Source organism: Rhea americana, unplaced genomic scaffold (genome assembly GCF_003343005.1).
Source record: "Rhea americana isolate MKP2758 unplaced genomic scaffold, rheAme1 scaffold_246, whole genome shotgun sequence".
Lineage (NCBI taxonomy): Eukaryota > Metazoa > Chordata > Aves > Rheiformes > Rheidae > Rhea > Rhea americana.
In genome coordinates this window covers 66,694-89,875 of record NW_028186364.1, presented here as the reverse complement: position 1 = coordinate 89,875, position 23,182 = coordinate 66,694, and the positions used below count along the sequence as shown (strand labels likewise).

At 54.2% G+C, this 23,182-nt stretch overlaps 2 protein-coding genes across 2 annotated transcripts in view; one reads left to right on the top strand and one right to left on the bottom strand.

Annotated features, from left to right (window-relative positions):
* Nucleotides 1-137: 137 nt before the first annotated feature.
* Nucleotides 138-5,156, top strand: ADPRS (ADP-ribosylserine hydrolase). The gene is made up of 5 exons (XM_085306697.1): nucleotides 138-861; nucleotides 1,711-1,918; nucleotides 2,024-2,208; nucleotides 2,299-2,399; nucleotides 2,947-5,156. Exons 1-5 carry the CDS (start codon nucleotides 794-796, stop codon nucleotides 3,237-3,239), a joined length of 855 nt encoding a protein of 284 aa, XP_085162823.1. The 5' UTR covers nucleotides 138-793; the 3' UTR covers nucleotides 3,240-5,156.
* Nucleotides 5,157-8,929: 3,773 nt separating this feature from the next.
* COL8A2 (collagen type VIII alpha 2 chain) overlaps nucleotides 8,930-23,182 on the bottom strand; it is a 37,768-nt gene continuing 23,515 nt past the window's right edge. The window contains exons 2-3 of the mRNA XM_085306695.1: nucleotides 18,491-18,670; nucleotides 8,930-11,066 (exon numbers count right to left, since the gene is read on the bottom strand). Of these exons, the coding sequence (XP_085162821.1) occupies nucleotides 9,145-11,066; nucleotides 18,491-18,653 (2,085 nt within the window). The 5' untranslated portion in view covers nucleotides 18,654-18,670 and the 3' untranslated portion in view covers nucleotides 8,930-9,144. The remainder of the gene's footprint in view (nucleotides 11,067-18,490; nucleotides 18,671-23,182) is intronic.

Genomic DNA, 23,182 nt, shown 5'->3' with positions numbered 1-23,182 from the left:
TGGCGAGGGCGCCCCGCACCCCGGGAGCGCCYTGGGGTCCCCAGTCGCCCGCTGCTGTGGGGGACGCGGCTGCAGCTGGGGGGTGACACGGCTGCGGGGGGTTTTCCACGCGCAACCAGCGCTTCTCCTGCTCAGGTGGAAGCGGGGCGGGAATCCTGTGCTGAGAGCTCGGGCGTCCTAGCGCAGGAGCATCCAGAGGATGCGATGTGCCAGTAACGGATAAGGAGCAGAGCGGGAGAGGCAGGAGAAGAGCTATTTAACTTAACAAGTGATGATGGGYTCACGTTGGGGAGAGCATGGTTCTCAGCTGAGCAGAACTCCTGTAAACCCTACCAGCAGAAGGCACTCGATTTTGTTGCATCCTTGTCCAGAAATTCARTGTGCTTTCTTTTCTCTCTGCCTGTCAGCATATGTTGTCAGCACCCTGAGAGAGAAACGTCTCTGTATACACCTCAGAGATTTCAACCTCTGGAACTCCTGGATTTCAAGATTTTCCCTTGGCTTTTATTAATCCTAAAACACTTTGTGTCATATTCTTTCTGTGAATGCATCTCTCTTGYTGTGTGCCTTGTTATTCTCAGTTATGCCTTTGCAATTCGTTGATCGTGGTGAGTGAAGAGCTCAAAGTGCTGGAAATCTACTAATGTTTTAACTCCAGCAATGCGGATAATTAATTCTTGGAGAATAAGGAAGTGCTGAGAGTTGAGAAGCGCAGGAGAGTTCATTCCTGAWTGATCATGTTGTGCTTTGATGTTCTGTTTTAGAAACACTTTCGTACACGGATGACACAGCCATGAGCAGGTCTGTGGTACAGTCCCTGCTCGCCAAGCGAGAATTTGATGAAGTTGATATGGCCAAGAGGTAAGAACTGCAGCCAGCTTTGGAGGCCAGGGTGTTGATGTTTACTAGCGATGGCAAAACTTTCTTAAAATTAAGCAATCACTTTAATTGCCAGTGGAAGCRGGTAGGGGCTAAGGCAAAGTCATTGTGAGTTTGCGTAGAAAAAAATAAAAGAAGTGATAGTTGATTCTGTAACTTAGAGTGTACTTTGACTGTCTTGGAACAAGCAGTGTCATTAGCTTTAATGGGGGTTCGGAATCTGCTTTGCAATGAAGTGGGGTAGCGCATAGTGTTTTACCATTCTGTATTGCAAGCATGTATGTTTCTTTGCCTTTGTGGAATAACACTTAGAAATTTCTCTTCATGTTTATTTGTTGCTATTTGTGTTTATACTTCCCTTAGTTTACTTAGTGGATATTAGTGAGGTCAGCTTCAGTTCATTTATGATCCATTTCCCTTTTGGATCCACAGCAGTTATAACATTTGTTTCCACTTAAGGGAGAATATTTATTTGTTTAGAAAACACTTGCATTGAACTTTAACAAAAGAGTTTCTCTGTGGTTGTGACCCTGGAAAATGTTTCCAGTTTGTTTCTGTTTCAAAGCAAAGTTGAAAGGGAAACAAGTGGGTTGTGAAAGGTGATGTTTGTACGCCCTTTTGCCCTTTCGCACCARTCTTTGGGAGCAGGATTCTTTCCCTATAGAACCTAATCAGATAGGCCCTGACAGTCACTGATTTGTCCATGTGCCGTTTATTCACTGTATCACAGTGTGGCTTTATAAAATCTTGTTACAAATTTCAATAACAAACCAAATAGCCATAGTATCTTTCTTCTTACCTGTGTAACTGCTGCTGCCTTGTCCATGCCAGGTTTGCTGAGGAGTACAAGAAGGAACCCAACAGGGGTTATGGGATGGCTGTTGTCAATGTGTTTAAGAAACTCCTGAGCCCCAAGTGCAGTGATGTGTTTGAACCAGCAAGAGCACAGTTTAATGGAAAAGGCTCCTATGGAAATGGCGGTGCCATGAGRGTGGCAGGCATTCCACTGGTTTATTCTGATGTCCAGGATGTTAAAAAGGTATCTTTTTGGGGTTTGGATTTCTTGGCTTTGGGAGTCCCTGCTAATAGGCAAGTCCCACCATGATCTCTCAGTTAGGTTTGCTAATAATGTGTTTTCTTTCAGTTTGCAAAGCTCAGTGCTGAGCTAACCCATGCCAACTCCCTAGGCTACAATGGAGCCATTCTGCAGGCCCTGGCAGTGCATCTGGCTCTGCAGGGAGAACTTAGCAAGGAGAGTTTCCTTGAGCAGCTTATTAGCCACATGGAAGATGTAGAAGCGGATGATAGGTCTCTTACTGATGCCCGAGCGTAAGTAGCTGTAAGGGGCACTAACTCCTCTGTGTACCATTACTTCTGTCTCTTTGCATTCACTTTTCTTCATTGTACTCTTGTTTCCAGGCTAGGATTTGAGGATTTACCATTTTCAAGGCGTCTAAAGAAGATAAAGGAATTTTTGGAGCTCAGCAGTGTTCCCAAAGCAGATGTATTGTTTGAACTAGGTAAGTACCTTTCTAACTACAAGTATTAGGATAAGAGCCAGAGACAGGACCAACTCAATAAACTGGTTTGTGTGTCCTTCTCCAAATCACCATGTTCACCACTGCAGCCTACCAGGCTCTGGCTATGCTGTAAAGGCTGCATCTCCACACCAGTCAATTCTCTGAATTCTGGTCAAGTGACTCCCTCCTCTGTACTGCTGTGAAAAACTGTCTTGCTAAGAAAAAACATTTTGAATAACGTTCTTAGCCATCAAGACAAGAGATCTTGGAATGTTATCAGATCTTCATGTTAGACAGGAATGAGTAGATGCATATTTGAGCTTATACTGGCATAGCTGGGAGTTGTTCTCTGTGATAAGAATTGCACTGGGGAGCTAGGAGTAGGAGGAAAGAGCTCTTTTCTGAGAGATGCAAGCTTGCTTTTGCATCTTGTCCTGTAAAAAATCAGTAATACTAATACTGAAAGTGACYGGCAATAGGAAGTTGCAGATAAAAGGGAAAGGAGCTTCTGTGGAAAAGCACTGAAGATGATTGGTTTTGTTAACAGGCAATGGCATTGCTGCTCTGCGGTCTGTCCCTACTGCAATTTACTCCTTCTTGCGCTGTATGGAAGCTGACCCAGATATTCCTGATCACTACAGCAACCTGCAAAGGACCATCATCTACTGTATCTCTCTGGGTGGAGACACAGACACCATTGCTACCATGGCAGGAGCCATTGCAGGGGCTTACTATGGGGAAGAACAGATACCCCCAAGTTGGGAGCAGAGCTGTGAAGCTTTTCAAGAGACAGAGAAGCTGGCAAATAGCTTGTATGAACTCTACTGCCAGCGGCTCTGAGCCTCGAAGGGAAGGTGTTTTCTGAAAGTAAAGCAGGTGGTTACCTCTGCTTTTCTGGTTGGAAAGTTTGTGGTGGATCCGCACCATCTACAGATGCCAGTGAGCCTCCACCTGAGAAAGACATCTGCTGATGTGACTTGTGAGCTGGAAGCAAGAGCAGACTTTGAAGAWGTGGGACATACCGTTGGGTTACATTTTAGCTGGGAAGTGGATGCATGTGACGCCTTGGAGAACAGAGTGATTCTCCACTGATGTTTACAGCAGCATCTAGTTCTTCATAATATTATCTTCATAATATTTCTGCTTTGTCCTGCCACTATGCCACTATCATTATAATTACTGTGATTCGGGTGGGTGTCTGAATCCACTGACTTCTTGTTTGATTTCCTCTACTTTCATATACACAGCCTTCATTTCAGTTGTTAGTGATCTGTCCTGCAGTGACTTTGATGTGTTCCGTTCCATACCCCTCTTAAAACAGTAGTTCGTGTTCAGCTGACCAGCTAAAGGGTATAGATGGGAATCTRTATAGAAAGGCATATCACTGGAGAGCCTGGAGTACATCCTATATGGTGGTACCAATTACCACCTATGTTATAGAGTAAGGATGCTGGAAGATAGACCTCATACAAAGATTCAGTTCATTAAAGGCAGAATGAAAAGTGCCAGAGATTGGAGAGGGATTTCTTTGCATTTCTAGTGGCATTTTAAGAAATGCCTTTGGTCCATGTAGGTAGAATCCCAGTTGGCTCGTTGCTGTTGGAAGAAGGCAGAAACTTGACATCATCCTGATTTATTACATTTTGTGTTTCCTTACCTGGCCGACTTTCACCCTGCTGCAGCTGCTCCTGCCATTTCTTTTTGTTTCCTAATCCTTGCATCCTGCATTCTTAATCCTGTCCTGTGTATATCCAGAGCCCCAAGTAAGATTGCTGTTTAAATCTGTGTGTGCAGATACGTTGTGAAACCTAGTATTACACAAGGGTTAAATTCTTGATTCTGCTGCTGTCAGTGACAAAAATGACTTCAGCTAGAAACAGGAGTTGCCTCTCTCAGCTTTAAAATTGTGCTTGGTAAGAATCTTCTGAAAATAATGGGAAAGGCAAGTTTCAGTACGGGCAGCCTGTCAGAGTTTAAAAGAATTTCTACTTTTGAAGCTGGTAGAAGTGGCCAGATTTCCAAGAAAGCTCTATTGCACGAATTTAAGTTTAAAACCTTTGCCTGATGGAGCTGGTCAGAGGGGGAATGGCCTGGGCTTGTTTACAGCCAGAAGCATGTCTAAAAAGGATTAAAGGGTCTCTAATAATTAAAAAACAACAAAAAAGGCAAATAGTCATCATATGGAAATGTTTATAAATTTGAATGTGACAGTGTGATTCTCTATAATCTCTCTAATGCTTCTGTGGACCTGGGAAGTAAATCTTCTGCTCTGATGGAGTTTGCTCCCTGTTGACATTAGCACTTGGTTAGTGTGTGTGTCAGGCTGCATGCACATGTAGAAAATCCGGTTGTAATAGGATCATTCCAGTTTTTCCTGTACTCCCTTCAAGTACCAGTCTTCTGTGTGATGCTTTAATGGGTTTTCCTTGTATAAATATGGGTATCTTGTCTTGTGAACACGTGGAATTATGGTCTACTGTATATTTATGGATTGTGCTGCAGATCTAAGTTGTAAAATGTCATTTTTTTTCAAATTGCTTTGACAGAGATGTCAACATTTTTTGACAGAGTTATTTAAAAGAAGAAATTCTCCTTTTAAAGCAGCTTTAAAATTTTTAACGTGTGGCATTTAAGAACAATGAACATATTTCCTGTTAAAAAATACAGCTCATTTTAGGCCAGAATTTAACTGTTCACTAACATTCAGATCTCACGTTCTTGGAAAGAAATAAATCACTTAGCTATCTTTGTTAATTAGCCACTGCTCTTGTGTTTTCTTTTGAGTCATGAAGTTGTGTTTCTGGGCTTTAGTCATGATACTGACATGGGGAACATCTGACCTTAGCCTCTTGAGTTGGAAAAAATAGCTGCTCAGGCTTCAGAGCAAATAGATGTCCTTATATTTATTTCTACCAGGTCTTTCCTAGCTGGTCTAAAAAAGTCATCATTCAGCTGAAGCTGAACTTGGAACCTCATTGGGAAAACGTCTATAGAGAACTCGTGAAATGTGATTTCTCTAGAGCCTGTTCTGCAGTGTTCAGATTTCCTGCGTTAAGGAGGCAGGGCATAGTGCTCGTTACCTACAAGAAATGAAGCAGCTGTGTCACGGTTGTCTGAGACGGCAGGGGCTCGGCAGAGTGAGCAGGCRTCGCTTCCAGCTCTTCGTGAAGCAGCGGTGAGTTTCTGGGGTGCTCTGAGCAGGGTGAGCGTGGCCTCTCCTAGAGCAGTCCTGCGCAGTGGTGGTGTCTTCGTCCAGCRTGGTACAACGTTTATGCTGTCTTCTGTCAGGAGGCGTTAGAGACGGGATCTGTCTGTGTGTGATCATAGCTGCAKTTGCATTGGCAACAGTAAAGGTGAAATTTGTTTCAGCTTTTTCAAGTAAGAATATTAATTAGCAGGCTAACCTGCTGGAGTGAGGGGACAAAYGAGCTGGATTTGAGAAGAAAATAGTGTCAGACATCCATATGAAGGGTGTTACTAGCAACATGAAATCTTCGCAGTTCTCACTGGCACGGTCAGACCTGACAGGCACAAGCTGGCAGGACAGCAGGAGAGCTYGGGACTGCAGAGCCCGAGGAGACCGGTGCCTGGTGCCGTCTCTGGATGCTACTGCAGGCCAGTTAGTGACAGGACAGAGACACAGCTGAGACCGCGTTTTATACAAGAAGTTTTATTGATGTTTTGTCAATACAATCAAGTACTGTATTTTTAGTTCTGAAGAGAAGGCCAGTTTCTGATCACAAAAAGAGTGCATTTTAAACCAACTTTTACTATGACAGTGCATGTAATAAGTATTTACAAAACTAAAAACCTCTATATACTAGGTTAGAAATGAAGATACTAGAGGCAAATTTAAAAAAAATAGTAAGAATTTGTATATAAAAATGCACACTGTAATGCAGTTTTCATAATTAAAAATAGACATACTTCATCCAACCCAACCTTTTTTTATTATTGTGTTTGAAACCAAAATCCCATGCGCTCACACACACGACAGAAAATAATCCTTTCTGCTGGCAAATATCACATACTCAGTACTCCAGAAAAAAAAACTTCCTGACAATGTCCAGTTTAGTGAACAGCCTCCCTCATCCTGTGCATCGTTTTTCTAGCCTAACTCTATGTGCGTGTAATATCTTTGCCTTTCAATTGCTGTGTAAATGTAACAGGTTATATAGCTGCAGAAGGTTGATTATGGTTTACGCTCTGCACATGAAGGGAAAGTGAAATTGCAAAACAGTGTCTACAGCACTGAACGAGTTAATGCCTCTGTTTGGTTATGGTGAGTATTTTTGTTGTTGCTTTTTGCCAGCCAGAACCAGAAGTTTGGAATAAAACAGAACAAAAAGAGACTGAATGTAGGTTAGAACACAGTATAAATAAATCGATTTGTTGAGTAACAGCATTAAACTTCCACCCTAGAGATTATCTTTGAGTATGTGGAAGCTCCTTATCTACTGCAGGTAGCGTGCACGCGTTACCGCCCGGCCGCTGGCAGCGTTACGTGGTGAAAGTCGAGAGACACTGTTGCTCTGAAGGGTCTTGTGTGTTACCAGCTTGAGTTCATTCCTGTTCTCCGCAGGAAAAACTCTTAGATGAAGGAGACGCCAGCCTCATCCTACAACCCTCCTCCCARTCTGGGCTTGAAGAAAACATTTGAGCTTCCACTTTTAGTTTTTGTACAGCTCTTTTTCCTGCTGGGAAATAACTGATTACAGTCAAAACCCGAATGGCTCTGAGCCCCGCTGCCTTCAGGAATTAAAAACGACCAGTGCAATGGGAAACCCTGGGCCTGTGTTTCGACGTGTAAAAGTTCCATTTCATCAAATAAAATCAGCCCAGGGTGAGGGACACGAGCCCCTAAAGGGCAGTGGCTGAAGTGCTGCCTTTCAGTTTCCTTTTTTGTGTTTCTTAATTTCAGGGATAGGTATGTGTTTAAGAGGAAGCCCTGGATGGCAAGCGGCACAAAGACAAGATAGGCTTGAAGAAGAAAAAAAAAAAAAAAAAAAAAACACACAGAAAAAGAAAACATGTTTAAATATCTTCTACAGTCAATCTGGAGAATAATCCCAAGTCCCATTCTTGCTATGTTTCTTTTCTTTGGCCATGTTATAGGCATTACGGAGATTTAAGGTAAAAGTTGCTCAGCTGGTGACCAAATTGTTGCTGTTTTCCCAGGGGTATGTCTTTGAAGAGGAACACTCAGTATAATACCTGTGGGTTAACTTCAGCAGCATTCTACTTGCCTGGGATAAGAAGAATCGCTTAACTGTAAGTGCAAGTGTCAGTTACTATTTTACCATGAGAAAATCTGCAAAGCAACAGGGTTCAGTTGCTCCCTTTAGCAGAGGACAGAGCAGCCAAGTGGTCAGTATCTGTGCATACCTTTTCCCAGAATCTTGCAGCTCGTACTCAGATTGATGACATTTCAAGCATTAGTGAGACAAAGTGGTAACAACAGACAAATGTGATTTTTTTAACCTAAGTCACAGATGGGCACCTGGAATGGTGCRCTTTTACAGATACATATTGCACTATACTTGTAAATAACATTGTTAAGTAGACAATAGCACCGTTGTAAAATGGCTGAATGGAAAGTTAGAATGAACACTATTTTTGCTTAATTAAAAGGYCCCCAAAGAAGGGGGAAATACCAATGCAGAAGTATACACATCCTGAAATAGTGAGACATTAAAAGCAAGTTGTCCATAAGCGGCACTTTCAAGAAAGCATAACTAAACCTTCCATTGAACCAGGCTAGAAGCACCATAAGGCAGCGTGCAGTGCCGTCCTTGTGTTGTCAGAGAGTAACATGTCACAAGGCCAAGCAAGTCTGTGGGCTGCAAAGAAATGTACAGAATAGCACGAGCCCTTGAACTTGCCAGTGGATGAATTAACACAAGATAGAGGATCATAGTTCATCACAGGGGTCCCAACTTCCCTGAAGGGCGTTGGAATAGGCCGTCTGTCATCCTCCCAGATACCAATGCCTGGATGTTTTTATTCCTAAGGATGCTGGGGGGAGTGTTAAAAATAATATTTACTTATTATAAAAAGGTGCTTATGCAAAGTGTTTCACTTCTTATGATTATAAATCCAACCAGATTGAATCTGGAATCAATCAGAGAGACTGCCTCAAAGTACAATCTAAAAAAAATAGGTATCAGTAAGACTGAAACTTGGGCATATGATGGTTTGGGAAGGAAATTTTTCAATCCATCATGGATCTCTGTTGCTGTATATATTTGTATTAAGTGCCTAGGACCCCTGCGTTCGTTAGCAAATAGACTATCCGTTACAACAGCTGAATTTATTTAAGAAGTACTCCAAATGGGAAACAAGGGCACTTGATTGCAGACCAAAAAGATCTGTTCTCCCAGACTACCTTCTCTGGCTCACAGAGCAATTTTCTGCATAGCCAGATCCTTGCCATCCCAAGCCCGTTCCTGTGTTTGATGTGCAGTCACTAGGGTAAAATTTACTTCAAATACACTTTGCTGAGAAAGTCACTCCCCTCCCTCCCTTCTCCCCTCCCCTAGAAAAGAAAGAAAGAAAGAAAAATGTCTCCTTTCTGATTACCCTCTTGACTCATGGATCAAACAGCACGAAGCAAGGTCCCGCGACAACGGCTTGCACCTTCTTCCCAGTGATTGTTCTTTTTGTATTAATTTTATTTTAATTTTTTTTATCAAAAAAAGACAGTTTATGGCTAGAGTGGGTAAAAAGGAAACGTGCCCAACAGCCGTTATGTGGGGCAAAGCAGGAACCCAGAGAAGGAGGAGTGGATGTATTCTGTGGAGTACAGCCCGTTGGCTTGGTCCGAGGGCATTTGTACCCAGACTTGGTCGTTCTCCTTGAGTTCGAGCACGGCGCTGCCCGAGGCTTGGTCCAGGTAGCCTTTTTTGTACTCGTCGTAAGTGTAGGTGGCGGGCACGTTGTTCTTATAAAGCGCCACCCAGACGTTAGTCCCTTTGACGTGCACGTGGTAGGCAAAGTAATAGATGCCGGATATGGGACAGGTGAATATCCCGGTGACGGGGTTGTAGCCGTTGTGCCCGTTATACAAAGTCCGGTCAAACTTGACCGGCATGCCGGACGCCGGGAAGGGAGAGGTGAGGATGGCGGTGAAGGCGGGCGCTATCCGGGCGGAGAGCTCTCCTCGGCCGTACTGCGGCTTCCCGGGCTTGCCGTTCCCCAGCACGGCCCCCTCCACGCCTCCGTCCGGCAAGTGCAGCCCCGCGATGCCCGTCTCGTCGAACACCCCGGGCGCCCCCGGCGGCCCCGGCGGCCCCGGGGGACCCGGCGGCCCGTTCAGCCCCGGCGTTCCCGGCATTCCCGGYGGGCCGATGGGTCCGGCCACGCCAGGCTCGCCGGTCTTGCCCTCGCCGGGAGCGCCGGGCAGGCCGGGCTCCCCTTTCAGCCCCGGGAGCCCCTGCGGCCCCATGGGGCCAGCAGGTCCCTGCAAGCCGGGGATACCCGAGGGGCCCCTCAGGCCGGGCTGCCCCGGGATCCCACCGTCCCCTTTCGGCCCGGGGCCGCCCGTTAATCCCGGCACCCCTGGAAGGCCGATGAAACCCGGCTCTCCTTTCGGGCCCGCTGGGCCGGGGGGTCCCTGCGACCCGGGCAGGCCCCTTTCTCCCGGCACCCCCGGCTTCCCCGCGAAGCCGTTGGGGCCCTGGTCGCCGCGCATGCCCGGCATTCCCGGGGGCCCGCTCGGCCCCGCGTCGCCTTTGGAGCCCGGCAGCCCGTGTTTGCCCGGCAGGCCCATGGAGCCCGGCGGGCCCGGCGCCCCGACGACGCCCGCGGGGCCCGGCTCCCCCGGCTCCCCGTCGACGCCGGGTTCCCCCTTGTCGCCGATGGCGCCGGGCGCCCCAGGCTGCCCRCGGTCCCCTTTCAGGCCGGGCAAGCCCGGCTTCCCGTAGCCCGTCGGCCCGGGCAAGCCGGGGAGCCCGCGGATCCCGGGTTCTCCCTTGGGCCCCGCGGGGCCCTGCATCCCCGGCACCCCCGCTGCGCCGGGAACGCCGATCCCGTCGACGCCGGGGGGGCCCCGGGGCCCCATGGGGCCCGGCTCCCCGTTGAGCCCGGGCCCGCCCGGCGGGCCCATGTCGCCCTTCTCCCCCGGAGCGCCCGGCAGGCCGTCGAGGCCGGGCTTCCCGACGCCGGCGGGCCCTGGGGGCCCCGCGGGGCCGGGAGGGCCCCCGTTGCCCCGCGGCCCCGGCAGGCCCGGCTTCCCCACTCCGTTTTCACCCTTCAGGCCTCGCTCTCCGCGGGGACCGGGCTCCCCCTTCGGGCCCGGCTCGCCCCGGAAGCCCGGCAGGCCGGGACCGCCCTGGGGGCCCGGTTTCCCRTTGACCGAGATGCCGGCTGGCCCCGGCAGTCCCGGCGGGCCTGGCAGTCCCCGGGGCCCTTGCTCTCCTCTCATGCCGGGTTCGCCTTTGGCTCCGGGCATCCCTTTCATACCCGCTTTTCCTGGGAGTCCCGGGATGCCTGGTTTCCCAATCCCCGAGAAGCCGGGGGGCCCGGCGGGCCCGGGCTGGCCGTGCATTCCTGGTTTCCCCATGCCCGGCTTTCCTGGGTAGCCGGGGGGGCCGGGGGGCCCGCGTGGGCCTGGCTTCCCTGGCGGTCCGGGCTCCCCTTTGAGGTCCATTGGCAGCATGGGCGGCATGTCTGCGAAGAGAAGGAGAGCACAGGGCTTTACTGGGCCCGCGGCGGACGGAGGCACGCAGCCGTCGGGGCGACGGCRTCCAGCCTCGCTACCAACGTTTTGCAGTCGCTTTGGTCGCTGTTAGATAGGGGCCTGGCTTCAAAACGAGACCGAACTCGAGCATGCCAAAAAGCGAACCCTCGCCCAGGGCCYGGGACCAGCGCCAGAGCTGTCACGCAGCGTTTGCTCTAACACGCGGGAAGCGAGGGGCCGTGTCTCGGTCGGATGGGACGAGGAGAGCAGAGAAAGCCACAGGAATCTGCTGAACCTGCTACGAAAAGCGGAAAGAAGCAGCACCAAACACGAGAAYGGATGCTCTAGAAAAATGCAGATGGTAATTGTTGTTTTTGCTCATTTTTAGGCCATGGGTTTCAGTACCACCTGCCTCTTGATTTCCATGGTGGGAAGGCTCTTGGTACCTTTCAGCAGGAGCTAGGACACATTGCTGTCCCATGCACATTCCTCCCACCAACCAGCATGGCTGCACCGTGTCGTTCTAATATTTCCAGCCAGCAACGCTTTCATTTTGCAATAACGCGCACTAAACCGAGGACAGGTCAAAACCTRTGCTGGGGCTCAGAGCGATCGCTGAACAGGCCAAGGGCTAATAGTTACATTACAGGAAGCCCATGGCCCACGCTGAGAGCAGGACCTTTCTCTTGGCTGGGTCTGAACTTACAGACTGCCCTTCACTAGAAATGGTTTTATTTAAATGGTGTCACAGTGGCTTCCTACGCTGCCACATCAACAGCCTGCTGAGGGACTGTCTTGAAGCAAGACACTGGCCAGTGCCCAAGATGCTAATTCAAGCCTTATTCTTTCTGTCCCTCCCTAGAGAGTGTCAACAAGACCAGCAATTACTGTCTGCTCCGATGATGTTGTTCTGGGATGACCCTGCTGTGTTTCAGGAGCTGGATTCATCCCCCTGCCTCACTTTCCAGTGGCCACAGAAGCACCGTGGGATTCAGTCATTTCCACCTGGACCTGGGCTGATCCAAGAGGATGGTGGTACAGAGAGCCAAGATTCAAGATGATCCCTCTACCCCATCCCTTCAGTCCATGGCCTCCAGAGACCTACGTATGATTTTTTCCTTTTAAGTTAAAAAGAAAAATGAAAAGAAAACTCYTGGATTTGTAGTAAAGAGAAGAGGCAGTGATTAGTTTATCAGATAAGACATGATTTCTATTTCTGGCTTAGCTGCTGAGTCTAGCAAGGTAGACAAAAATATTTAAAAAAAMCTCCTGAGGATGTAGGAAAAGCCAATAGTTGTGAGGAAAATGCAACCTTAGTTCCATCCAGGAATGAATCAGCCCAGCTGGGAGTAGGCCATAACCACTTGACATTTAAAGAATTTATAGAGGTCTTTTGCAAACGGATGTAAGAAAGAAACTAATGGGCTGAGAGACAAAACAGAGGAGAGCCGGATTACATGCCCACCACAGCTCAGGACTAAAGGCACAGACATGAGCATAAATAACGCTTCAAGGCTAGCCTAGACGGGGTGTTGCTTCCCACGCGACACCAGGAATGAGTGAAAAAGAATAAATCCGACAAACCCTATCGGGAATTTTGAAATGAAGGAAACACTTGGCAACTGCATGTACACAGAACTACAATGAGAAACGTGAATGGCTGAAGAAAGTACTTTGACATCTCAGGTAAGCTTTAACCAAATTTGCCCAACGTAAAACACACGAGTAGAGGACAGATCCGTAAAGATGAGTTGCCAGGAGCAGCTGGGATGTGAGCAGAACCAGCCCCTTGCACGAGGCTTYGCGCTGCAGGAGGAGGCTGGGGGTCCTCGGGGAGCAGCGGCCGTGGGGCCTGGGGTCCTTGAGCCTGGGGTTTTGCCCAGCTGGGGCCTTTGGAAAAGATTGGGGGAGATTAGAGATRTGAAAAGAACAACGGAGGCAGCAGCAGCAGCCCTGTCCTGCCTGTAAGAGGCAGCTCTGCCAGGCTGTTTCCAAGCATGGTGCCTACTTGTTTTTCTTTTGGTAATGGAAATGTTTTCAGAGCTTATCTACATATCAAAGCCTGGCCCACATCCTCTGCTTTAATAGAGGTCACTTGGCTTTCTTAATTAAGGAAATACTTGTCTGTCATGATATTGCCACTGGATTTCTGCAAACCTCCTCCTGCCCCCTCACTCCAGAAAATGGTGTGTGAAAGAAAGCAAGAGAGATGTGCAGTGTTGCACTGAAGAAGATTTCTGGGGGTTTGAATTCTGGAATTTTTCTCTGGAAAATGATTTCAATGTGTTTTCTCCCTCCTACTTTTTTCTTCTTGCAATGGTTTGAAAAGAATTAGTTTTCTAGGTCATTTTGTATGGAATCAGAACAAGGATCTACTGCTGAGCCCATGAAGGAAGGGAAAAGCACACACACACGACACACCAAAGAGAAACGCCAGACGTGAGCTGCCAACTTGCAGGCGGCCAAAAAAGCAGACGGGAAAACCAAACCGGGGACGTTAGCAAAGAGAAGGTGGGACATGGCAGCCTCAGTGCTATCCAATTTCAAAAGACCGTGTCTTACCACAGGCGCATGTCTCGCAGAGCTCTGCATTTCGCAGCAGCAGCAGCAGCATGGGGCTGTGTGTTCCCCTCGAAGCATGAGCACAGCTGCTAAAGCAGAGAGCCACTGGGGCAGCGGGAAGGGGAAGGGCAGGCACGGCCTCAGCAAGCTCTTGCCTTGGCACTGCRGAGCTTTTAACCTACTGAGGAATGTGGACACTCGCAGACAGAGCCTGTGGTCCATCCAGTGCTGTGTTTGTCCTGATAAGGACCTCCACGCGCCTGGAGGAGAAGCAAGGTAGCGCATACTGGCTGGCAGAAGAATAATCCAGTAAGATGGGAAGTGGTTCCCAGCCACAAGCAGCCAGCAGTGGGCCTGGYTGATGCAGCCAGATGACACTGGAGGAAAGAGAAGCTGGCTGCTCCATGGCAAAACCCAGCCGAGTTCATTCCAGCACCGCTGAGCTCCCTGCCAAGCACTGTCTTGTGACAGTGAGCTTCACAGGCTGATACAAGCAGTGCGTGGGACCAGCGTCATCTCATTTCTTACCCTGTTGCTGCCTGCATGCATGGATGAATGGAGCTGCCATTTAACAGGCTGGAAGAGGGAAGGGAGTGGACTGCAGGAAGAAACGCAGAGGTGGCAAACAACATTTTCCCATTAGCAGGAGCCAGGGGAGCATCTTGGCCAGGATCTGGAGGCATCCTGGTTACATGCAGCAAGCAGGAGCCTCACCAAGATCTCAGGGCTTACTCAGTCTCTCTAGTTTCTGTAGATTCTTTAAAAGCAGCAGGACTTGCAGGAGAGCACCCGCTCTGGGGACGCCGGCAGCAGCCAGCGAGGCATTCCCCACTGCCTACCTGCAACTGCCTCTTGGGGAGAGCAGCCTTGAAAGCTGGAGTTGGGCTCTGGCTCTCTGCTGAGCCAGCCAGAGCTTGGGAAGATGAAAAGCAATCATCTACCTTTGCAGCCAAGACCTCTGCTCTAGGGACTACCCTTTATAATGCATCAGGAAGGGAACCTACCCACTCACCAGAGGCAGAGAGAGCCCATAAATCACTGCCCTGGATGTCACCTGTAATTTGCCATCAGCCTCCTGAGCTGGGGCTGCTGCAGCCCACCATTTCCCTGCTGAGGAAAGCCAGGAGCAGGGAGGGAGGGCAGGCATGGGAGCAGGGTGGTGCTCTGCTTCTGCTGTGAAAGGGCTGCTTGTGTGTTGGCAGGTCAGGAATATTTTCCCTTTAAAACTGCCCATGGCATTTTCCCTTGAAAACTGARTCCTTTGCAATTTAAAATGGAGCCCTTAGCAACTCTGCAGGAGCTACCAGGGTGCRGGGATGGCCTGGGCGCCCCGCGGACCGCGGCAGCACGCGAGGCCGGGYGGTGCAAGCCCGCTGCTCCTGCGCGGTCCGGGTGGCTCCCGGCACAAAGAGCGCAGTGTGCACAGCCAACAGCGATGGCCCTGTGCGAGCTGCACCCCCCGGGCTGCCTTGCACGTGCTCGCGGAAACGCGGGGTTTCCTGCGCCTCCGRTGAGCCCTGAGCACGCAGCGAGCGGCTTTACCTGGCTCCCGGCTGCACACTGCCCGCCTGTGAAGCTGCTAATACAGGGCCTTTGTGCAGCCTTAATGAACAGAAGAACCATTAATGCTCTTACGCTCAGACCTGTGTCTATGGGGAAGTGTTGGCAGGGATGAGAAGGTGCGACAGGAAAGTGCAGAGAGCTCACACTGCTCTCTCCAGATGCCSGTCCCCGTTTTTGAAATTGCCTTTTGGATATATTTTCAACCAAGTCAAAGTAAAACCCAACTGCACAAAAATCTGCTTAAATGCTTTTAGCATCCCTGCTCTGCTGAGACGGACTGGCAAAGCTCGAAGGGCAGGACCGGAGCCAGCGCTCCGGCAGGGACGCGCGGCTGGACAGRCCGCCGCGGCTCGCTGCTCTGCCTCTCTTATGCTCTCTGCGGGGGACAGAAGCTGTAAAGGGCTGTGACGGGGGTGCCACTTCCCAACAGCCTCAAAACACTTCACAGAAAATTGGAGCTCAGGCAGGGGGAAATGCAGCGGGGAAACTAAGGCACGGGGCGGTGAGGGCCGTGCGTGCTAGCAGCCCTGTGGTCCTGCAGACAGACAGGAGGGACGTTGTCACCGGTGCCGTGTTTGCTCAGGACCTGCGTGGGCTCGGGCGCAGCGCTGGAGGAAACATCCCTGCCTTTCCGCAGCTTTTGGAAAGAAGAAGTCAGGCCATGCAGGAGCGCGCAGCAACGCCGCCAGGCCGCCCCGCGGCCACCTCCCACCCCAGAGCTGCCTCCCGGCGGTCCGGGAGTCTGTCTGGGGGTCGGAAAAGCCGCCTGGCACCCTAAGGAAACCAGCCCTGTCGCTCTCACTAGATGGCACCAGCCGGCCGGGGAAAGCGCCCGCAGCCCTGGCTGGGGCGCGGGGCTGGGACCTGGCGTTGGGGGCCAGGCGGGCAGCGCCGGAGCCCCCGCACAGCTCCCCGCCGGCCCCGCCGCCCGCTCGGCCCCGCGCCGCGGCRGCCGGGGCAGCCGAGCCACCCGCGCGGGGCAGAGGGCCGGGAGGGGTTTTCCTGGCCAAATTAGAGGTTAAGCAGAGATGGGAACCCGGTGGGATCCGAGGGGCAGCAGGGCCGTGGGCCCCGGCGGCAGGCGCTCCTCGGAGGYGCCGGCCTGGTGTTTGTACAGCGCCTTGCGCAGGGCAGAGCAAGCTGGCACCCGCCTCCTCCGCTGCTGTCAGCCGGCAACTCTGCTCAGGGGCAGCACRAGCAACTCGAATGCACAGGAGGAAGGAGAAAAGTGACGGAAAAGCAGCAGGGAGATACTTGAATCCAGTCCCATCAGCAGCTAAACCGTTCCTTTTTGGTGAGGCCGTGCTGGAAGGTTTTGTCTCTGGCCGGGATTCAGCGAACAGCTTTACAACAGCTGGGAAGGGGGCAGGGAGCCGGGGGGGATCTTAGCATGCTTCAGCTCCAGGTTTTGCTGTGTGTTTTCTGACACATGTGCTGAGCTGAACTCCTGATAAGCCATTCAGCCGAGCAGTAAATCAGCCACCGGCAGCCTAGCCTTCTCCAGTTTCTGCTCCAGAGCCAAGATTTCGGCTCCCTGGAGGGTCCAACTCTCTGACAACTGAGCTAACCCATGGAGAAGGCTCCAGAGGCTTTTCCCTGCCGCAGGAGGCTGCGCCGCCGCTCGCAGCGGCCGCTCGGTGCYGGGCTGCTGCTGGATCCGGGCGTCCCTGGCGCAGGGGCACGGGCAGAGCCGCTGCCGGGGGGCTGGAGGCTGAGCCTGGGGCAGCCCGCGAGCCCCAGGGCCGCGGAGGGACCTGCTCGTCCCGGGGCCCGGGGCGGGTGGCCGAGCGGGCACGGGGAGGCACGGTTTGCAGCCGCGCGGATTGCACAAGCCCTGGTCCCCATGGCCAGCTCAGGCTTCCCCAAGGAGGCTCTGGGATCGCTGCCCCTGGGCTGTGCCAGCCAGGATCCCAAATCAGAGACCTCTGCCGCTTGCGCTGCAGGGCTCCGAGGTGTTTCCAGGAAGGGTTTGGGGGCTGCTGTGTTTGGTACCAGGGAAAAAAGTTGGACCTCACATCCGTCCCCCTGTCCGAATTGCGCTGCTGCTGCACTGGGCCACGGACAAAATCCCCAGGGAGCTGCCGGGGCTCCCRGGGAAAGAGGGGCCTCGTGGATCAGCCGGGAAGCGCTGGAGAATCACCCCTGGGGGGCACTAAACACTCGCCACCTACTAGGACCCAAAGCTGAGGGGAGCAGGTCCTCCAGGCGGGTGTTTAATTAACACGTACTAATGACCCCGCAGGTGCAAAGCGTTGATGGCTCCCGCCGGCACCTGCGCCCCGGCGGAGCAGGAAGGCCGGGCTGGGCAGGCGGTCGGGAAGGGCTCCGCTCGGAGCTGCGGTCCAGTCCGGCCGGCGGCCTCGCGCCTCTGCCCCTCCGCGCGGCACGAGGCGCTCGGAGGGGCTTGATTCAACACGTGTGGGGCCTCCAGTCCCCCGGAGGGGAGGGAACCGCTTTCTCTCGCTCGCCTCTCGCTGTACCGAGTCTTTCGGCTCTGGCGCTGGCTGTCTTTCTTTTCCCAGCTGGTGTGAAACACAGACAGGGAAAATGGAATAGGTGGAGTGGAAAAAGCCTAGCGGGGAAAGCTCAGATTTAACGGCAGCGAGAGGCAGAGGCAGCGGGCGCCTTGCAGGGAGCCAGCGCCAGGCTCCGGGGCTCCTGAGCCCCACGAGGGCGATGCGTGAGGCTGGGGTGGCCCGGAGGAAGGGGGCCGGCCGTCGCCAGCCCGACCAAAAGCCTCTCTGCTCTGCTGCACCACTCTGTTTTTGCTGATAGCCCCTTGGCTTCTTTTTCTGGGGGGGGGGTTGATTTGCAGAGAAAGGCACCCCAAAAAGCCCTTGCTGCTGATCTGGGGGCTGTGAGGGGCGCGCGGGGGGCCCTTACGGAGGGGCTCAGGCAGCTCAGGCGGGGACGGCAGCTGGCGCTCACCAGGACACGGGTCTGATGATGAAGAGGGAGGAAGGGCGGCGCGCGCAGAAAATCGTCGTCAGCTCGCCGGGGCCGGTGGCGGGGAGCGCCGTGGCTCCCGCGTGGCCGCTCGCCGAGGACCGCGGCAGCCCCTGGCCCTCTGCAACGGGCGGAGGGGATCGCGACGGGATGCTCCCTGGCCGGGGGAAAGGACTCGCTAGATGAGGCGCTCTCGTGCTGCTCTCCGCGGGCAAGAGGACTTCGGCCGTCCGGCGGGCGCGGGACCAGCTGGCTCGGGCTGCTGGCGCGTCGTTAGGGCGCTTGCAGCTCCCCCGCGCCGCCGGCACCCTTCCCAAAGCATCGCGCCGCGAGCGCCCCTTACCTAGGTACTGCCCTTTGCCTTCCCGGAAGGGGGGGCCCAGGGGGCCTTTCACCATGGGCTGCAGGTATTTCACCTGCGCGTATCCCGCCGCTCCTCCTCCCGCCGCCGAGCGGAGGCCGGCCAGCAGCAGCAGCAGCAGCAGCGCGACGGCGTCCGGCAGCATCCTGGCCCGCGCCGCCCCTGCGGACAAAGCGACAGTGAGCGCGGGGCGGGCGCCGGAGCCCCTCGTCCTGCCGGGCGCTCCGAGGAGCCGTCTCGTTTCCCCGCGCCCCCGAAACGGCGGCGACGGCTCCCGGGGTGCCACGGGAGACGCACGGTAAACGCGCCCAACGCCRCCCGCTCCGTAGCCGTGGGGCGCCCAGCGGGGGCTGTCAAAGGCTGCCGAGGACCCGTTCGTCTCGGTGACCCCCATGTCCCAAACTTCCCTGAAGGGCTTGGTGTTATTTTCCACGTGCAAGAGAGACAAAAAGGGGGGAGAAGGGGAACGGTGGAAAACGCGGAGCCGTGAGCCGAGGGCGGTTGTCACGTTTCTCGCAGGAACGGGATTTCCTCTAACAAAAACCGTGCGCGCGCCGGGCTCGGCTCCTGCGGGCAGCTCGGCCCCCAGTGCCTCGCCGACCCCCGGGGTGGGTGCACGGAGGTGGCATTGCCCATCCGGAGCCCACGGCCGCCCGGAGCCCCGCGGCTGCCCCGGCCCCGCGGTCACCCGGAGCCCCGCGGCCGCGGCGCTTTCCGGCAGCAACGGGAACGCGTTCGCTCCCGGAGGGGCGAGCGCCCTTGGTGCCCGGAGCGGAGGCTGCCGTGCTTTGGAGCAGCAGCTCTGCTTTAAGTGCCTGTTTATTTAAAATAAATACCCTCTATAAATATACCTTTCCTTGAGCAACGTTTTCTGTGCCAGCTCCGAGCACACAAGCTGCAAACAGATCGGTTTGCAAAGAACGTTTATTTTCAGAAGCTTAAAAAACATGTGATGCCAAAGCGCTCTGCTGTTTTTTTCCTTCTCATAATAATTGACCCGTGGTTGTTATTAATAAGAATTAAGCACTTTGCCTTTCCCTGCCTAGGGGAGCAGGGGCAGGGCTGCTGCACGGCTGGATTTGATCGGAATTTCCTGAAGCGCTTTCACTGGAACAGCAGTGAAAGAAAAGCTGCAGCGTGAAAAAAAAATGAACGAAAATAAAACAAAATTAGAGAAAATTAAAGAAAGGGAGCAGGGAGCCCTAGCGTGGGATTGTTCCCGATGCTACAAGCGCTTGGCAGGTCACCAGAGGTCCCCGGCCCTGGCTCAGCGTGCACCGGGACGGGCGCTTCGGCCAGGCTGGGGCTGCCGGCGCCGCGCGGGGGGGGGGACGGAGGTGGCCGGGCCGGGGCCGGGGCTGCTCCCAGCCCTCCCCGAGCGCCGAAACCCCCGTGCGCCGGTCGCCCCCGCTCCCTCGGCAGCGCCCTCAGACCGCGTCTGCRCGAGAGATTTCAATATTGTTAATGTAAACCGTTTTGAACCGATTCGGTTAGGCGGCTCGCGAGCGGCCACGGCACCTCCTGTGCCCCCTCTCCCGGGCCCAGCGGGGCCGACATCCGCCCCAGGGTCCCCTTGACGGAACTGCTCAATAATTTGCACGTGCTTCAGTGCAGGAGAAGACGGCTGGGAAAAACCCAGGCAGAGGCCGTGGCTGCTTTCCTGACGGCGCTCCGTCTCCCGCCGCGCGTGCTCCTGCGGGCGCTCCCGCGGCCCTCTTGGTTTCGTTATTTTTCCATCTTTGGGGTGCAGAAGACGAACGCTCATTTTCATGAAACGTTATTTTACTGGGACTTCTTTAAGGGGGGAAACCAGTCCTGTTCGAAAGGACTGCAGCTGTAAAAATACAGCTTCTGCTAAATAAAAGGGAACAAAATCCTGAATCAGCTATTTATTTGTTTTCCCTACCTGGCTCTAGCTTCATCCATTTCCCCCTTTCTCTCTCCCTTTCTTCTCCCACTTGTGCTTTACCCAGACCCGCTCCTGCCCTGCTCCGGGGTTTTTGTGGGATGCTCCTGCTCGTTTCAGCAACCCCGAACTGCGGGAACCGGTGCCTGCCCGCGGCGGCCGCGGGCTGCGCCGTCCCGGCACCTCGCTGGGTCCGGGCCTGGCCCCGGTCCACGGTGACACACGGGCGCACGCAGCCGTGTGCCCAGCACGAAAGGGAGAAGCAGCTCAGAATAATCYATCTCCTTTGGCTCACGCTGCAGTTTCGCCGCACCCAGGGTGCAAAATCAAGTCAACCTGCTCCGACTGCAGCGCAGGGAAGTTGGACAAGGGCTTAGCTCATCGATGCGCTTGTCTAATCCGGGAGGATGATTTCACCTGCCTCTGCCCCCCAGGGAAGGGCTGCCAGGCTGAGGGGGATGAGCCCCTGGCCGAGGGCCTCCGTCTCCATCTCCCATGGGAAAATTGGGTCCTTTCTACCCCGTTTCTGCAYGCACCGTCTTGCTGGGGTGTGCAGYGCCAGGACGGGAGGCTCCAGCGCTACCTGCTGTCTCCAGGCAGTGGATTAATAAAAATAAAATGGAAACATCTGGAGTTATACGTGATGGATAAAGTGTGTGCAACAGGGCTACGAAGAGGCTCTTTCATGCCTGCGATGTCCTGCTTTATGAAATGATAATTAATCATAATTAGCYGCCATGTAACATTTTCATCTTTGAAAGCACGTTGCAGACGTTTGCTAGTTAATGGCGTGGGCGCCGGGGCCCGCCGGGCCCAATAAAAGTTATTGCATGATGTCATGGGTCCACTCCTCCTGCAGGGCCAATAAGTCTGGGCAGGCTTTTCCTGTACGGCCGGCAGAAATTGCACGGAGAAGTCATTTTTTTTTCCGTCTGGAGAGGCGAGGCCGTGTCGTGAGCTCGCCCCGGGCCCCAGCGAGCGCCCCGGCGTGCGCAGCCCTCCCRCTGGGCTCACGGGAGCATCCGGGCACGCTGGCACGCAGCGCTGGGGCGGGCGCACCGCTCTTGTCCGTGCCGCCGGCCCTTGCAGCCCGGCTGCCGCGTGTCCCCCTCGGAGCAGTGCAGCAGTTACATGGCAACCTCTCCTTCCAGGAAAGGGCTGGCTGGGTTGCTTTTCACCACCCCAGGAGCTGGCACCGGGACCAAGCGCTGGTGTCGGCGGGAGAGCGGAGCCGACGCGGTTTTGCTCCATGGAGCAGAGCGGGGCCCAAGCTGGGCACGGCGTGGGAACCCTGGCACCAGCGCAGAGCACGCTGCCCGTGTAAACGTGCAAGTGCCACAATGCTGGCCCTCGGCGAGTAGACGTGTTAAAAACCCCTGGCACAAAATGAAAGCGCTGGAAAAGAAAAGAAACTCACAGTTTTACAGTATGAGAAGCATGACAAGAAACGTCTCCTTGCTCTCCCTGGAGCGCCGGGCCGCCGGGCCGCGCCGCGCCGCCCCGGGCTCGCGCTAGCCTGCATCCCGCGCCCCTTCGGCCGCTGGCTCACGGCGCGCCGGCCGCCCCTGGCACAACCGCCGTAATCTCTGCACCTTCTCCCCCCTCGCCTCGAAGCCGTGTGTCCAAGCGCGCTGGCGCGGCCCGTGTTCGGAAATGCTGCGGCTGCGCCGCGAGCGCCGCAGCTCCGGGTGCTTCCCCCCGCGCGCAGCTGGGGGCCTGTTCGCACGCCTGCCGCTGGTTTACGGCCCCGTTCGTTAAATATTAATTATGGGCTGGCAGGCAGGCAGGCAGAGCACCCGTTCACTGCAATGCTAATTATTTTTTAGGTCAATATATTTGATCCGCGGGGGATCCGTGATTGCGGTTGAAGGTCAGTAAAACGGAGAACTTGTTTAAACACAGCAGTAAAAACGCACCCGCTCGGGGCGCGGGGCGCCGCGGGAGGTGCGGGCGCTCGCTGGCCGGCACCAGCGAGCCTCGGGGCAGAGCCGCGGCGGGCCACGGGCTTGCGCCGCGCAAGGGCCGGGAAAGCAGCCGGCGCCTGTGGGTGGGCTGGAGGCACCGTGGGCTTGGAAGCCGCCTCGTCCCATTGAGTCGCTCCGTCCTCCGGTCATTCGCAATAAAAAATAAAGCAGGGAGTTTTTCCAAGCCCAACACAGGCTGGATGCTCTCCAGCGGGAGGTAAGTGATTTGGTTTGCACTACACATGCTTTAAAAAAAACAATAAGAAAAGAGTCAGGAAAGGAAAAGCGAGCTATTGAACTGGAGAGAGAGCACGTTATTTCCGTGGGCCAGGCTGCGAGAGCCAAGGCAGCGAAGGGCCGCGCGGCCGAGCGGCGCAGCGATACGCCGGGAAGGCTTTGGCACGAGCGCGTCTTTAAATGCATGACACCTGACACGGTCCAAAAGCTGCTGTGCGCGCCGCACGGCTCCGCCGCCTCGCCCGCCCTTCGTCAGAAGGAACAAGAAAACATTTTCCTTGACGAAAGAAAAACACCCCACCCCAGCGGCGCGCAGCCTCTGCCGGCCGGGGCGCCCGCGCCGCGGCCGGGGCGCAGGAGCGTGCGGGGAGGGGAGCCGGGGCCGGCTGCCGGAGCGGGAGGAGTTTGGGGATGTGCAACGCGCGCCTGYGGGAAGCCAGGCTGCGTTCGCTCCGCCGGGCACAAAACAGCTGGTTTTGCTCACGGCTGCTGGAAAGCTCGCGGCAGGAACCCGTCGGGGTGTTTCTCCCTGCCTTCGCTCGCCTCCCGCCGCGGCGAGCCGCGTGC